Consider the following 17194-nt stretch of genomic DNA (forward strand, 5'->3'; position numbering starts at 1 on the left):
CTGTGCATACTAACATTTGCAGACCCCTCCCTTTGAGGACGCAGCAGAGCAGAGCTCCGATTTCAAACGACAGTGAGGGCAGGTCAAAGAGGCCGGGCTTTATGATGCTGCTGGAGAGGAGCCCTGTCAGAAGCTCAAGGGGTCCAGTTCACAGAGTCACGACCCCCACGGACACAATCAGCGAGCCACACACTGACATCAGACCAACACTCTGCCCGAGACAAATCAAGGGCAGTGCTGCTTTGCCCCGGTCCACAGACACAGAGCCACACAGAGCATGCACATGTACCCACAACCTTAAAATGGCTTAAATTGAGTACAGCCGACGTGCACTGTGAAGCAAAATAACAAATACCACTGTCATAACCAAATCTTCTTAATGTTTTTGTTTTTCCTAAAACGAGCTGAGTCTTGATGTAGCTGCCAATTAAAGCAATTTGCAAAAATGTAATTCTGGTGCCACAGAGCTGTTTTCAGAAAAGGAGCATTTCCTTGAACCGTCAAAATGACATAAACTCTTATTTCCTCTGTGGGAGGGTGAAGGATAAAAGAAGGAACTTAAGAGGTGAATGTCAGCTGAGTGACAAAGTACAGACTCGGAAGAGCAGTGTCAACCATCATAAGGAGGCTTTCAGACAATCACCATAGAAAATTACATTAAATTCCTCGGATCTGCTGACTTGAATAACAATCTCTGAAAAACACTGAAAATCGGGTTGGTATAAAACAGCAACTCAGACAGAAAAGCTGCTGGATAATTGGACGGTGGCACATGACCGTGGTGCATATGTCCCCTATAAAAACCAGGAAGTAGGGCTCCAGGCTAAAGATGTGGCTGTGCAAGACGAGACAAATCTAGTAATATTGAGTATTCGTGACAGATATTGTGAGAATAAGATCTGATTCTTCAGCAACGATACAGACGAGGCCCAGGCCAAAAGATCTGACATCAGCTCCAGCGGTTTTCCGGGCCTCTGTTTCTACCTCTGGCTATCACAGCCTCACTGCAGATGTGCTCCCGCTCATTATCACCGAAAACTCTTTCACTCATAAAACACTTTACAGCTGCGAGTTCGGGAACAGTGCACTTTATGTCGACTGGAATCAAAAGCCATGTTACTACATCACGAAGCATTTTTCCCAGCTACCAACTGCTGAATTGCTAATGAGCCTGGCAGCGATTATTCCCAAATAAACAATGTCTGTGTTTGCAGAAGTCATCTGACCTACTTGTTATACAACAAGCACAAACATAAAGGTTTAGTAGAGATGATACACTCGGCCTGAATATGTCTGCCCATGGTTTCATAAGATCTTGATGATAAAGTCAAAAAGAAGAGCACTCGGAAGGTTCACACCTCTGCTAAGGCTGATTGGCCACGATGACCACATCGGACGACCAAGTTTGGAGATCAAATTTATAATGAAAATTATCAAGATACACACTAAATCGCATCTGTTGACAGAATTAAGCACTCAACAACATTTTTTCATCAATGTCTTGGCATTATTTCTTAAAAATTGGGAGAAACACAAAAAAATGGCCCAAAAATGCATCAACCTTGATCCATATCCCATCAGTCCACCAAGGTTCAGTGGTTTTTGCACAATCCTGCAAACAGCAACGGAAACATAACCTCCATGGCGGATGTAATCAATGAACTGATATGCTGTTGGGGAGGAGCTGGTGTCTCTGACAGCGGAGTCAGCAGAGGACGGTGCTGTCCAACTCACAGGATATCCTGGACAACGCCTCCAACCCACTTCACGACGTGCTGGCTAAGCACAGCAGTACATTTAGCTACAGACATATTCCACCAGGATGCAGGAACCACAGGAAGTCATTCCTCTCTGTGGCCAACAGATTTTACAGCTCCTCCAATACACTGACCAGAATTTATTACAATAACCACTTAGCTGCTGCATATTCTAATATAGGAGTATGTATGTAGAGCAGTATATTCCACATAACACACGTATTTCTATTTATTATAATCTTGGTGTGTATATATATTTCTATTCTTGGTTGGAGAACTGTAATGAGACCCAGTTTCTCCCAGGGATCAATAAAGCAGATCTGATCAAATAAAGCACCCTTCAAAGTGACTACCCACAAGATATTTGCATTGCAAAACGTACCAGTAGAGTATTTTATGCAAACGACTCCCCGCTACCTGTGATGTTCTCTTCAGCTTGATAAAAAAAATATATCCCGACAACAATATTTACAATGCACGCCAAGCCCCAGTGAATTGCCCTCAAAAACCAAATCCTGCATCTTCAACAAAACAAAACACGGTAGCATTTATTAACTGGGGCTCCTGTGGTCCCATCGAGCAACAGCTCCTCTCATCATCAGGTTGTTGTTGTTGTTGTTGTTGTTATCTACCCGCTGTGTTCTGCGTGACAAATGTTCCGCCTCGTAATCTCTCGTTCAGCCCCCCCGATGACTGTGCATCATCCCCTAATATCGACTAAAAGCCCTGAGTCACTCTCACGGTAGAGAAGAAAAGAGGGGGGGGGGGGGGGGGGGGGGTGCTGAACATTCCTTGCAAATGAGAACTTGTGCTCGGCCACATGCTGTCTTCCAATTCCTCCGAGCGACATCGACCCCCTTCCTCCTCCCTAATCCCCAACGACCCCTGCTCACCTATCCCCCCCCCCCCACCCCACCCCTCCTCCTCTTCACTGTCCTGTGGGGTTTAAGGTTGGATAGGGAGTGGGGGGGTGAATAGGTGGTATTTCAGCCTGCTAAGAGAATCAGAGCTGTGTGGCTGGGGGCCATATCCCCATGGTTACCCCTGGAGCAGCTATACTGCCTCTGTCCTGTGCTGGGCGGACTGGGAACCAGCTACCTCTCTGCCTATGGGGACTGCTTGAACTGGGGATTCAGGGTAGGTTAGGGTGGTACAGCATCATGGTGGTGCCTGGAAATCACCAAACAAACCAAAGGCACCAGGGGCAGGAGGATGTGACATCACAGTAGGGGTGGGAATTGGCAAAAATGTGACGATTCATTATTTTTGCGATATTTGGGCCCGATTCAATAGTATTGCGATTCTGTGATATATTGCGATACTGCAAGTATTGCGATTCGATTCTGCGATATATTGCGATTCATGTCCCCCAAATTATTCAAAGGCATTACAAAAAATGAGGAAAATAGCTCAGGTCACGGAATAGATACATTGTCTTCAGTGCTACCCACAATGCATTAGGGGTGGGAATTGGCAAAAATGTGACGATTCGATAGTAATTCGATATTTGGGCCACGGTTCAATATTATTGCGATTCTCAACATATTGCGATTCGAATCTGCGATATATTGCAATTCATGTCCTCCATATTATTCAAAGGCATTACAAAAAATGAGGAAAGTAAGACTATTCAACTCACTTCAAATGTCACATTTAATTCTGTGAACAACATTGTCTTCTACACATTAACTGAAGTGCAAAAACTAAGAAAGGGAAAGTGCAAAAACTTTGTCCTTGAACATTCAGGACACAGGACCTTTGTAATTATTTTCTGAATAGGAGACCTCTCACATGAACGCTAGGCTCCCAGCACATAACTTAAAATATTTAAATACAATACAGTAACACAAATCAGACATAATAGAGTAACATAAGCCTGAGGTTAATCATATAAATGATGATGACACAATGTCAAGTTTTATTTTTCTGAATTCCTGTGTATTAGATGTTTGTAGCCCACTCGGGTCTGATGTAAGAACAGGGGCGAGATGAAAAGCCTGAACATCTCAAATCCTCCTGAGCTTCACATGTTCAGAGTGAAACGACACAAAGTGAATCCAGGCTGTTTCTGAAATACAAAATATTTCAGAGACTACACAATTCTGAATATTCTTTACAGTTTGTGATCCGAGTAGAGAAAAAACGCATTTGTTAGGAAGAACCTAAAATTTGTGTTATATTAGTAATGTTGGCCTCAGAGGATTTCACTGTTTATAAAAAGTATTAGTTATGATTTGACACACACACACACACACACACACACACACACACACACACACACACACACACACACACACACACACACACACACACACACACACACACACACACACACACACACACACACACACACACACACACACGTTGTTAACAACATGATGTAAAACTGCACCAGTCCAAGTAGTAATAGCAGCATGTGTGTGCCAACAGATAAATTGAGGAGGAATTTGATTGGACGAGCAGTCTGAGAGCAGATGATTTGATTGATGGATGATAGGGATCTCAAGCTTTCTTTTTTTTGGGGGGTGGGGGGGGGGGGGTGAGCACTTAAAGAGGCTTTCAAATTCAAAAGAAGTAAAAACAAAAGAGTTAAGAGCCACACCTGAAGGGAATTAGCAATCCCTTTTATTTTGGTAATACCTTTTCACTTCCATTGATTTGCAACCAGTGAATATTCAATCCCATAAATCTGCACTACTCCAAGTTTATGTTCACATTTCTATGGAGATTGGTAATTTAAGTTATAAATGTTCCCGTCTGCAACACACTTAAAAGAGGGGGGGGGGGGGACAACTTTTCTTCTCCTCATGACTCACGGCCTCTCCCATGGATTCTGAACACGTCTCTTACCTTTCACTTGACTCTCGTAGTCCGCGATTATCTCTTTATCCTTTTTGAACCTCGGCGTGGACATTGTCTGTCTTCTCTTGTCCAAACGGAGGACAAACTTCTTACAAGGAGGAAGGAAGAAGTAAAAAAAAGTTTGTCAACAAGCGGGATCCTACAGGAGGCGACGCATCCCCCCCAACCAATACGCAGCAGCAAATAATAAAAAATAAAAAAATAAAAGATGGAAGAAGGTTAAAAGGTTTGCAGGAAGCGAGAGGGACGTGGTCTCAGTCCCTCATTGTCCCGCTTCCCTGTGGATCAGCGGCGGATGGACGCGACGGGACCGATGCGTAATCCTGCTCCAACCAGTGGGTCCACGCAACTGCGGGAACAGCCAACAGCCAACAGAGCTGCTGCTGCTGCTGCTACCACAGAAGAAGACGAGGAAGAGGGTGGGGGGGCACAGGAGTGAAGTTTCACAGTCTCCGTGGAAAAGTCGTCCGGGGTAAAAAAAAGGGGGTCTGCGAAGTGGGGTTGTTTTTCGTAGTGGTTCCCCAGTTCTTTGGGAAACACGCACACTCACACTTCCTTTCCCCCCCCCCACACTGGCTGACTGGTTGTCCCTCGACGGTCTCTCCCTGTCTCTGACTCCCCCCCTCTACACACGCACACACACACACTCACACGCACAGAACTCCCAGCAGGCTCAGAGGCAGGGAGAGGAGAGGAAGGAGAGGGAGGGACCAGTGGACACCAGTGGAGCCGACTGGAACTTCAAACTTCTGCTTCACACAAAATAGATTTTCCTCAGAGTGAGATGTCATATAAAAGCCATTTATTGTTTTTATTTCATAATAAATAAACAGGCAACACATTAACATCCCATTAAAAAAAAAAGAAAAAAGGATATCCACTGCTTTCCCAGGAGGGATTTTAAGTAATAGTACAAATGAAGTTCAAATTGAAGTATTCTTACACCCATGCATTCAAATAGGCTACAACTGTAGCTGTGTGTTACAGTTAATATATCATACTATCACATATGGTATATATCTATTTAGTATTGTAAACACATGGTAGCTACATACATGCTTCGGGCCCCATGACATTATTTGATCTGTGGTGATTTTTTTCGAAAGTGAAATGTTTTTTCCTCTTCATTCAAACAGCTTCACATTTTAATCATAACTGTAACTGCTGAAAATCAACCGGTCCACGGCGCCCTCTGCAGGTGAATTGAAAGCACAGGACAAGCCTCTCCACTGACTTCTCCTCGGGACAAAACTCCATTTCATTTTAATTGCACCATATAAAACAAAACCCATGCAGCACATCACTGAAATAAATAAACCCAAAACAAGTATTGTTTTGTTATGTTCGGACCAGAACATGCCACATACACCACATCAGTTTTCTAGCTGCTCACAATACAAAATAGTCATGTACCATTTTCAAAACAAGATCTAAGAACACAATCTGTCTCATTCTACACAAAATGTTTAGTATTTGCTTTAAAGACAATATTAAGAACGTATAAACAGAGATATAAAACAGTTATAACGTAATTACTTAAAAAAGAAAAGGCAGCATCTTATCCGTAATCTCCAAATGTCTGAACATTTCACAATCGTAAAGATTTAAATAATAAATATAGAGTAACACCATTGAGTCCGTTTACAGGACTGAAACTGACAAGTCCAAAACTTTACAACATAATCGTTTAATAATAACCTGCACGAGAATCACACCGAACATCACCAGGTTCACTATTCCAGTAGTACATCACGTTCTTCCACAATATAGAAATCAATTCAGTGTTAAATGTTATCCCTGTTGATATTGAAAAGGTTTGTTAATTAAGCAGCAGTCAAGCGCTTTTGAAGAAGGTCTCCTCGATGACCTCGGTGAACCGCTCTTTCATCTGCTGACGGAAGCTGCCGTACCACTCCAGCAGCCTCCTCCTCCGGTCCACCCTCTGCTCCTGACTCAGCGCTCGCTCCCTCTCCAAGATGGCCGGCAGTTCTTTCCAGTCGCTGATGAAGATGAAGGGGGCTCCGGCGGCTTTGAGGAGACGCAGCGGGGAGCCGGGCCCGGCGGCGCAGGTGCCGGGAGTCAGCACGTCTTCCACCACGGGCACCGAGCCATAAGAGCAGGCCTCGTAGATGCGGTAGCACTCTGTGTTGATGCCAACTGGGCAGAGGGTGAGCTCACTCTGGGCCAGAGCTGTCTGATAGTGTTTCAGACTGTCGGCTGTCTCCTGAGGGAGCCACCTGAGGCCAGAGGGGAAGAGAGAACACTTAACCTACTGTGATAAATACACAAGACAGACACTATGTTTCTTTACTGTTCCATCAAGACCGGGTGTAGTTCTCTCACCTCAATTCCATTTTTAAGTTTATACGACATAAAACTAAAGAAAGGCCGTGAACATTTAGAAAACTGTATCATATGCCAAATGCAGGAGTTAAACCTGCCAAAGTAGAATAAAATACCCAGAGTACATTCTAAAATCTTAGAATGTTAGCCACCTGAGGCCAGAGGGGAAGAGACATTACTGTTCCATCAAGACCGGGTGTAGTTCTCTCACCTCAATTTCATTTTTAAGTTAATACGACTTAAAACTAAAGAAAGGCCGTGTTTAAAAGAGTCTTATAAGAACATTAAGAAAACTGTATCATATGCCACATGCAGGAAACCTGTTCAAAGCAGAACAAAATACCCAGAGTACATTCTAAAATCTACAAAAACACCATAAAGTCCAGCCTGTAATTTCAAATTGTTTAAATTTAGTAGTTAAGCAGAACCTTCTCATTCTTCTCAAGTATTTTTTATACCAAATCCCTACTTGGTGTTTCTACTCCTCTGGTGCAGCTCAGCAAAGAAACACAGGCATTAACACACAAAGAGGAATTTACTTGTAAATTTAAGGAGGGTTCCCGTAAGACATTTATAAGACACTCTGGTAAAAGTATTTTCCACTGGCTCAGGGGCTGTGGATACATTGGACAGTTTACTGAGTTAGAGTTTTTTTAGTGGTTGTAAGTTACTTTTATTTTTACGTCTAGATAAACTCTAGCACTAATACTTAACAAAAGGCCTGAGCTGTTTCAAATGCTAAAAACAATTAACATTTATAATATTTGGTTGAGTTGGAAACAGTAGGAAAGGAATTCTTTATATAATTGTTTAAACGATCAGTCAATAAAATGACCATAAGTCAAATGTTTACTCAATTACTCAAAGAATCATGACTCACTTCTCTCTGGCAGTGGTGAGGCATTCCTTATCCAGGCCCGGCTGCTTCAGCACCTGCATTAGTGTTTCTCTGGAGGAATTTTTGTACACAGTTCCCAGGAAGTTGCAGAGGTATGGTCTGCTGGAGGTAATCAGCTGGGGATTGGGCCTGATCAGAGGAAACTGTCTGTATCTGCACAGAGAAAAGGAAAAACGGAGCCACATGTTAAATAATGGTATTCATTTTAAAAGGCCCTGCACAGTAGGGACGGGAATCGGCAGGGACCTCCCGATACGATACTATCACGATACTTAGGTGGCGATACGATATGTATTAGGATTTCTGTGGGTATTGCGATTCTGTAAGATTTCCTGGGATTTCTTTTGGTTATTTTTTTTTTTAAATACTGGACCATGGAAAAATGTTGAATCATACCACCAAATACAACACAGTCAAATTCACTAAGAGCTTTACCAGTTTTATTTCAAATATTAACATTAACTTAATGACTGCCGGGCAGCCAATAGAGAAAATAAATAAAAATGTGCCCTATTATTGTATAGCCCCTGTCAACTGCACAAAAACTGACAGATTAAGAAATGTATGCCACTTAGGCTACTTTTAAACAATAAATAAAAGGTAAATTAAATAGAATGAATAAAAGTTCACTTAAAATATAAACTTTGAAATAAACAAAAAGTAGGCTATTGTTGTTTGCATGTAGGCGATGCAATGCTAGTGCTTGGGTACGTTTAGATTCTTGTGCAAAAACAAGAGCTGGTCAACATGCTCTGGGGTGATGTTGCTCCCCCCATATAACGCCCCCGGTATAAACCAACAATTATGATTTAAAAAAAAAAAAAAAAAAAAAAATCGATTTGGGAGGCAGCATGGCGATTTAAAACCTCATTCACAAGAATCGCGATTTGTAACTGAATCGATTTCTCCCCCCATCCCTATTGCACAGTGTAAGTTTTTGATGCTAAGGGAGGACGTACGTAGCAACACCGAGAGGCCACTGGAAGACATCCTTGTCGTTGACCCAGGGGCTGTCGTACACCACAAACAGCAGGTCCACAAAGCCCCCGTTTCTCTTCAGGTAGGGGCCGATCCAGGCGTTGTTGCAGTGCTCGTTTCCCAACAGGACCACAGCCACGTGCAGGACGGTGCGGGACTGAACCAGAGTCTGAACGTGCTCCAGCCACCGTGTGGAGTACGAGACCTTCTGCTCTTCGCGACCGTTCAGAACCAGGACCAGGCTGTTCATATCCACAGGGACGTGGCCCTGGACCACAGCAGGACCTGTGTAGAAACTAAAGACAGAAAGGTATGCGGGGACGTAGAAGGAACAAATCAATGGGATAGAATTATGCTTTCATCAGCGGTTATTAGGTAGAGGTTGTGAATTATGATCCCATCTGTAACTTGTTACCTGAAATCGATTTTTCCTGACTGCAGCTCCCCCTCTCGCCATTGTGCTATCTTGTCAGTGGGGTTGAGGGGTCCTTCTAAAATGTGTTCCCAAAGGTAAAGTCCTGAGGAGAAAGTAAAGGTTCAATACTCCTGGTGAGAAAATATCAACATACTAAGTTCAATGATTCATAATTATGATGGTGCCAGGCTTCAACAGCAGAGTTTTAATCCGTTTTAACGTCTTGTGTATCACATTATAAATAATGATGAATACAATTCTGCAATGTTTGCTACAGGGCCATCAGAGAAAGAAGTACTTACACTGACAAGTCTTTCTAAAAATAGGTATGGATTATTGATTAGAGGAATTATCTAAAGCCCTGAAGATATGTTGACGTATTGTTTTATTTGACATTTCTAATGTATTTCTTTTATTTGCACTGATAATGAGCTAAATCTTCATTAGATGTTTAATTTTCCACTATGAGTTCTAACAAATTTTTTTATAATCTCTATTTTCTTTGCTTTGGGAAAATATTGAAGAAACAACTGATCAATTGATCACCAAAGTGTCTGATTAATTTGATAATTGCAATTCATGAGCAAAAACGAAAATTTTAATTTAATTTGAAAAGGATCAATTGGCAGAAATTGAATATAAAATATCCAAGTGATGTTTTCATTATTGTGTTTCATCTAAATTGTACAAATTGTTGTTTTCTTTACCCTTGAATCTGTCCTTTATATTTAAATACTTTATATTCACATCGGGAGCGGGTCCTCTCTACGGAGGCTGCCATGTTTTTTACAGTAGCCCAGACTGGACAAACTAAACACCCTTTGAGTTTTTATGTCAACTAACGACTACCACAGGTTCTCTCTCATATTTGGAGGGGGAGGGTGAGGTGAAAGGTATTCAGCTGCAACATGCAACCTCACCACTAGATGTCACTAAATCTAACACACTGAACCTTTAATTTTTGGAACTGACTCAGTGGTGGCTATGGAATATACTGCACACAAAGTAAAAAATAAATATTCACTTGAATTTGATAAATGCACATCAAATGAACCACTTTCTACACATTCCTCTCAATTTAAATATATCAGTGGGCTGTACTAACGTGTTAGCTGTGCATCTTCCTTTTAACCACAACTCACCTATGGCCGCTTTACCCCAGACCTGGACCTTGTATCTCTGGGCTTTGCTCCTCTCGATCCGGCCCAGGTGCTGCTTGAAGGCGACTCTCTTCTTGTTCAGGTCAGAGTTGTACTCCACCTGTTCATCCTCCCACGGATTCCAGTCTGCTGCAAGGAACGGGGCGGCTGCACGGCCATCTCTGACGACACCTGCACAAAACAACACAACACACCATGCATTCATTGTGTAAACACCTCAATACCACCAGGAAATAAAATAATGGTTTCTAGCTGTTGGTTTGTGATGATTGTGGCTATTGGTTGATTTGCTATACACGATGGTTGTGTGGAGAAAACGTACCGGAAGGTGCTCCTGGCTCTTTCTGCACCACCCTGTGAACGCGGGATATTACTTTACTGCTGAAGAAGACACTATAGGCCGCGTACAGTGAAAAGGCCACATAAGCGAAAATAATGAGGAGGAATAGTTTTCTTTTTGGTATTTTCATCTTTTTCTTTTCTTATTTCCCCCCCCTGTCATGTCACCATTGTGTTTCCCGTCACCGTATTGAGTGAGGGCCGCTTGTTTACATCACGAGGACCCCTGGATACAGCTGCGTCAGAGATATGCCTGAACAAAATTACGAGAAATATCACAATTTATGTTTGATTTATACTAAATAATTTGATATTATTACCAAGTTTCAAAATTTAATGTAGTTTTTAATTTAAGTGTTAATTATCAACTCTAAAAATAGATAACAAAGCTATTTTTTAGAATAGGCACTGATTTGGCCGCTACGTTACGGCCTGACGTAACCCGGAACCTTCTAGAGGCAGAGCTAGTTTCTGGAGACGCAGTACACGGTGACACACGCAGCGTCGCTAAACGGAAGGTCGTGTCCCCTGCCTCCGCGGGGTTATAGTGTCTGTAGTTCGGAGTAAAGATGATGTCTGTAGCCGCCCGGTCCGGGGCTCTGTCCCCTCACCTGCAGGCAGCCAAACACTCCGTGAAGAGCCTGGTTCTCCCCGGGGTGAAGGACCTGGTGCCCGCTGCTGGTAAGGGCGACGCCTGCTAACAACATTAGCCAGGACCGCTTCATACCTACATGCTGTAACTGTATACACTGTTAATACTTTAAATATTTTTATAAATGACAGCTTATAGATACATTTGTGTGGTATTTGTTAAATCGTGCATTTGATTCGTCTGTGGTGCTTCTCTGCAAAACCAAGCTAATGCTAATAAGCTACATTAGCTAACAGGAAGTAGCCTGTGTGGTGGTGTAACTGCAATCTGTGACGTGATCAGTGGTTAAAATCTGAGCAGATAATTTAAATGATATGAGTTTATCTGCGTTTTTATAGTTAGATGTCAAAGACCTTTTATAACACCGAACTCCTCCAGTTACATTCTAAATATAGAGCTCATGAAATACTTAGCCTAGGAAATACTAGTCGCAGTAGGGTCATGTAAGGTCAGGTTCTTTGTCCAGTCTAGGTTGGACAAAGAACGAGGTTTCACACAGACTGTTGTAAACAAACCATCAGTTAAGAGTTGTTGTGTCTTTGTATGATTCCCTGTAAATCTACTTGTCCATTATTCAGCATTAAATGATTTTGTAACAAATTGAATAATAACCTGTCCACATGTTGTTTCTGATTTCCAGCTCCTGCCGGGATCCGCCTCGCTCACACAGACATCAAGATTCCTGACTTTGGAGACTACCGTCGCCCTGAGGTCTCAGATCCCAACAAGTCATCCCAGGACAGCAGTGAGGGAAGGAGGGTGTTCTCCTACCTGGTCACCGGAGCGTCCACCATGGTGGGCGTCTATGCAGCCAAGACAGTGGTCACCCAGTTCGTATCTTCCATGAGTGCGTCCGCCGACGTCCTGGCCTTGTCCAAGATCGAGGTCAAGCTGAGTGACATCCCCGAAGGCAAGAACATGACCTTCAAATGGAGAGGGAAGCCCCTGTTTGTCCGCCACCGCACAGAGAAGGAAATTGCCACAGAGGAAGGTGTGAACCTATCGGAGCTGCGAGACCCCCAGCACGACAAGGATAGAGTGATCAACCCCCAGTGGGTCATCGTCCTTGGCGTGTGCACCCATCTGGGCTGCGTGCCTATCGCCAACGCCGGAGAATGGGGAGGCTACTACTGTCCCTGCCATGGCTCCCACTACGATGCCTCAGGGAGAATAAGGAAGGGACCTGCTCCTCTGAACCTGGAGGTTCCCTACTACGAGTTCCCCGATGAGGACACAGTCGTTGTTGGATAAATACTGGAGCTCAGTGGCCGTTCTTCTGTAATTTTTATTTTTAAATGGCGCTGTGAAAGAGCTGGGGGTGACACAAAGTATGTATATTTAATAAAGAGATATCTCCAACCTTATTGTTTAATTGTATCCTTCCTTCACAGACATCCAACAGGCAGTGCAATGTGTTTTCACATTATATCCATATACACACATGGAATGCAAATCTGTATCAGTAATATAAATAAAAGGAAACAACTTGCTCTCATCCCATGAACTTATCATTGTTCTCTCAGTGGACCTCGGCACACTGGCACCTTAGTTTAAAAAAATAAATAAAAACTAAGGTCTAATTTAACTTTGGTTGTGCCATCTGCACAGACACATACACACAGACATGCTAAAAATTGTAATCCCAACATTTCCAACGTCTGTGTTAAAAAATGGGTTTGCTCCAAAGAGCAGGTTTCTGGTGGGGCGGTGAGATCTTCATTATAAGGAGGGTTACATTGATCTATTATCTATACTGCTTATCTACTGGTTATTGGGTGAGAGGTGGGGTCACTAGCTTATCACAGAGTTTACATACAGTAGAGACAAGCAACTATATCAAGACAAATTAACACCTACAGGAGAGTTTATCTCCAATTGATCTAATCTACATGTCTTTGGACTGTGGGAGGAAGCCAGAGCACATGAATATAACCCCCGCAGACACAATGAGGAACACAGGCCCCGGCTGATTATCAGGTTCATCTTATACTCGGATATCAGTAAACTTATTTAACATCGGGGGCACAGAACCACTATACGAGGGCCTAGTGTGACCAAATGTATGAGGTCACCCTCCTTATTCATTGCATCCTGCAGGGGGAGCAGATGATCTCAAACCACTGACAGTTTTATGTATAAAACCTTTAAACTCTGAAACATGGGTCCAAATCCAGACTGAGAGATTTTCCCCTTTTATTGGCTTCGTCTCCAACTCACCAGGTTACACTAGTGATGAGCATAACAGTGTATGTGTTTCTACAGTGTAAGCATTTACATGTGAAATCAATCCGTTCAATTTTTCTTTGCTTTTATTGATGAAAGCATTTCATTATTTGACTTGATGTGATGGCAATATAATATACTGTACACAAAGTAGAAATAAATATTCACTTGTACTTGATAAATGCACATCAAATAAAAAATATTTCACACTGTACAGACACGTTGTACATGATTATCTGCATTTAAATACGACAGTGGGCTGTACCTGTATGTCTGAGAACAGTGCTTCAGTGTAGCTGCAGTCAGGCTGATGTGGTCAGACCTCAAATCAGAGTAACTTTTAACATCGGAACCATTACACGCTTATTGATTTAATGATTCCTGCAACTGACAAGTATGTTTACCTCATAAACAACAGTTTTAATATATAACCAGAATCCCACTCAGTAGAGCGCATAACACGAAGGCCCAAAAAGTCCCATTAAAACCAATCGAGCTGCACAAAATGGCACAAAGTCATAAATATCACTAAATTAAATGTGCCTGATTTAAAGAATCCAGACCAATTAATTATAAGGGCCAGTGCACTGACAGGCACCCCTATTGAAATTCTTCACAAAAATCGATACGAATGTGTATCATGACCAGGCAAACCAAAAAGTCTGTAGGTGCAATTTGAAAAACGCAACAGGAAGCCTGCTATGTTGCATTTAGTGGCAATTTTGGCCATATTCCACATTTTTACTTTGAGGTACTTGTATCAGCGCTTACATCAGATCAACTCCAAACGGAGATGAGTGTCATCACAACAAGATGGAGATACAAACTAACTCAAAGATCAATTTGTCTTCACACGGTGTGACCTTGCCGTGGCGTCAAAGTTTGATTACACGCCATTAAAACACGATATTCTGTATCGCGGATAAACTTGGACCATGAATCCTTTGATGCTGAGCCGTAGACAAGCAACTCCACTCCTGCAGTGACAGTGGTCATAGATTAAAGGAACACTTGAGGGGGGGGGTGAAAACACAAGGTTATGATGTGCTTACCTGTTTTTTAACCAGTGTTACCAGGACTCTGATTTCACATTCAAATAAAATGTTTCTCCAGCTTCATAAAACCAGTTCACATTATTTTTCAAGACCTCCTCCTCTTGAGCTCTGAGGCCTCCGAGTCATGTCCCCCAGTGTGTTCCACAGACACTAGTCCACGTAGTGCACCTGGCCCTGCAGCTCCTTGGTAACGTATCCCATCAGGGCGGCTGTCAGCTGCTGCTTCAGGGCGGCGTTGCCCATCACCAGAGCCGAGAGCTGCACCACATCTGTCCACTGGACGTCTCCCAGCACGGCCATCATGTCCTCGTAGATCTTCTGCTGCTGCTGGGGACTGAGCTCCATGAGGATCTGAGGCAGCGGTCTGAACTCTCCACTGGTCAGCCAGCAGCCCAGGAGACCTCCGACAGCGCCACCTGCAGGAGGAGAGGGGATCAAACCTTGTGATTTTAAGCAAAAGTATGGATCTGATCAACAGTCCTATAGGCGACTGCAGTAAAGCATTCACCTGAGTGATAACAGTGCAGATTACACAGGGAGATTCCAGCTTGTAAATAATGAGTCATGCTGACACACGTTGCATTTCCTTCCTCCTCACTCACCTACTGCAATACCCAGAGGACCCCCGACCAGCCCCCCGGCGAAGGCCAGACCCCCGGCGGCTGCTGCCCCCTTCCCCGAGCCCCTCACCGTGGTCTGGATCTGCTGATTGGCAGATAACTCACAACACAGCCTCATGACGTCATTGACCCGCTGACACATACTGGGATTCAGGGGTTTTCAAAACATGAGGAGACAAACGCAGAGAGGACAACTTCAGGATCCAGCGAGAAATGTAAATAAAGTACAGAGTAGGAAATGAGGGCATCAAAGACACTTAATACGTCACTGATACAAAGAATAATGTATATAAATGTATAATTACTGATGAATACAACTAAATATACTATTATTTAACAGCTGGATACTATTAATTGCATCAAAGAGCATATTGCTACATAAGCTATTATTACCCATTGGCATCTGTAAACCCCTGTAAACACAACAACATACATTCACAGGTTGCTATGGAAACTGTATGAACGTGTCTCACATACCTGACTGTGTTTTTAAATCCTCATGAAAATCCGTGGAGCCTGTTGTTATTTCATTAAGTCGAATATGATGCGTTCAGTCCAAAGGCTGAATTCACCGGCTACCCGTGACTCCTGAGCTCGCAATGCTTCATGGGAAAAAAAACAGAAACAATGTTGCATTCACGGACACTCAGAAATTTCTGAACTTTGGTCATCCAACCAACATCTTTATTAAGGTTTAATGTCATATTTTAAAATAATGCTAACCACATGTTTGATTAGAGACACATGGTTGTTGCACATTTAGAATGAAGAATGTTGAAAGGATAAGTACATAATTATAATGCTTAATCTTCCTTTGGGGTCAATCAAGTCTCAATCTAATAGAACTAGCTGTAGAAAATGTATAAATTGAGATGGACTTCCTAAAAGGCTCTTAATTTATTGCAGATTTTGAGTTTTGATGAACCTACAAGACTGGACATGTAAGGTGAATTGGTAAATAAAGAAATTATAAACAAGGGGCCTATTGAGCCCTTGATAATCTCTTAAAATAATTATTAGAGATTCCCTTGGTAGCTCAAAGCTTTATAAATTAAGGTGGTCTTAAAGAGTTTTGAAATGCACGAGTGATGATTGAAAATTACTGGCCAAATATTTCAAATTAATGTAAACATTATTATTTTTATTATTAGCCCCTTTCTTAAAGGTGTTGTTTTGCCTTTTCAAAATAATAGTCCTAATAAATTGTCAAATTATGGGATGTAAGGTTACTCTTATACTCTCACTTATGAATGAATTCTTTCTTCTTGTTTCACATTGAATCGTTTGCTATCAAAACAACTGGAAATTGTGACATTTCCCAACAGCAATTGAAGGCATTGCAGAGAGCCAATCAGCGTGTAGGAAGAAGGGGGCTGAGGCCACGGTTGATCTTATATAAATGTCCTAGAAACAAACTTGTGCATGACACCTGCTTCTCTGAGATCAGTGTGTGTCCGTTTAAGATTCCACTGTACACACTTGTATTTTGTTTGTGTTGTCATGTGTGTGTCTGTTTGTGTCTGTTTGTGCAGCTGAGGGCAGATGATCACATGCATGTTTACACTCACTGACATTAATATGTTGTATGTTACTGTGACGATCAAGTGTGATATGTTACTCGATCACAAGTGTTTACATACGAGCAAACTGTCCTCACTTACCCAGAATACCCCGGGACACACGGAAGAGCAGTGGTCAAGCTCTTCTCACAGAGCTGAAAAACGGAAGCTACAAGGGTTTGACTTCAAAATAAAAGTATGAAACCTGATAGATGGCTAGATAGATAGATGGATAGATAGATGGATAGATAGATAGATAGATAGATAGATAGATAGATAGATAGATAGATAGATAGATAGATAGATAGATAGATAGATAGATAGATAGATAGA

At 42.4% G+C, this 17194-nt stretch overlaps 4 protein-coding genes across 7 annotated transcripts in view; 1 reads left to right on the plus strand and 3 right to left on the minus strand.

The window, feature by feature from the left end:
* The window catches only part of srgap1a (SLIT-ROBO Rho GTPase activating protein 1a), a 79853-nt gene extending 74774 nt beyond the window's left edge, over positions 1-5079 (minus strand). For all 4 annotated transcript variants that reach the window (XM_061076682.1, XM_061076681.1, XM_061076680.1 and 1 more), the window contains exon 1: positions 4608-5079. In XM_061076682.1, the coding sequence (XP_060932665.1) occupies positions 4608-4671 (64 nt within the window). In that variant the 5' untranslated portion in view covers positions 4672-5079. The remainder of the gene's footprint in view (positions 1-4607) is intronic.
* A 689-nt stretch (positions 5080-5768) lies between these two features.
* rxylt1 (ribitol xylosyltransferase 1) lies at positions 5769-10928 on the minus strand. The gene is made up of 6 exons (XM_061076649.1): positions 10736-10928; positions 10396-10584; positions 9254-9356; positions 8820-9134; positions 7843-8013; positions 5769-6856 (listed from the first exon to the last, which is right to left on the minus strand). The coding sequence occupies exons 1-6, from the start codon at positions 10881-10883 to the stop codon at positions 6454-6456; spliced, it is 1329 nt and encodes a 442-aa protein (XP_060932632.1). The 5' UTR covers positions 10884-10928; the 3' UTR covers positions 5769-6453.
* A 308-nt stretch (positions 10929-11236) lies between these two features.
* On the plus strand, positions 11237-12768 carry LOC133009026 (cytochrome b-c1 complex subunit Rieske, mitochondrial-like). The gene is made up of 2 exons (XM_061076428.1): positions 11237-11433; positions 12045-12768. Exons 1-2 carry the CDS (start codon positions 11322-11324, stop codon positions 12653-12655), a joined length of 723 nt encoding a protein of 240 aa, XP_060932411.1. The 5' UTR covers positions 11237-11321; the 3' UTR covers positions 12656-12768.
* An 805-nt stretch (positions 12769-13573) lies between these two features.
* zgc:112052 (protein C19orf12 homolog) lies at positions 13574-17004 on the minus strand. Its single transcript, XM_061076651.1, has 4 exons — positions 16964-17004; positions 15780-15904; positions 15285-15445; positions 13574-15098 (listed from the first exon to the last, which is right to left on the minus strand). Exons 3-4 carry the CDS (start codon positions 15442-15444, stop codon positions 14833-14835), a joined length of 426 nt encoding a protein of 141 aa, XP_060932634.1. The 5' UTR covers position 15445; positions 15780-15904; positions 16964-17004; the 3' UTR covers positions 13574-14832.
* Between the last annotated feature and the right edge of the window lie 190 nt (positions 17005-17194).

This window comes from Limanda limanda, chromosome 8, assembly GCF_963576545.1.
Source record: "Limanda limanda chromosome 8, fLimLim1.1, whole genome shotgun sequence".
Taxonomy (NCBI): domain Eukaryota; kingdom Metazoa; phylum Chordata; class Actinopteri; order Pleuronectiformes; family Pleuronectidae; genus Limanda; species Limanda limanda.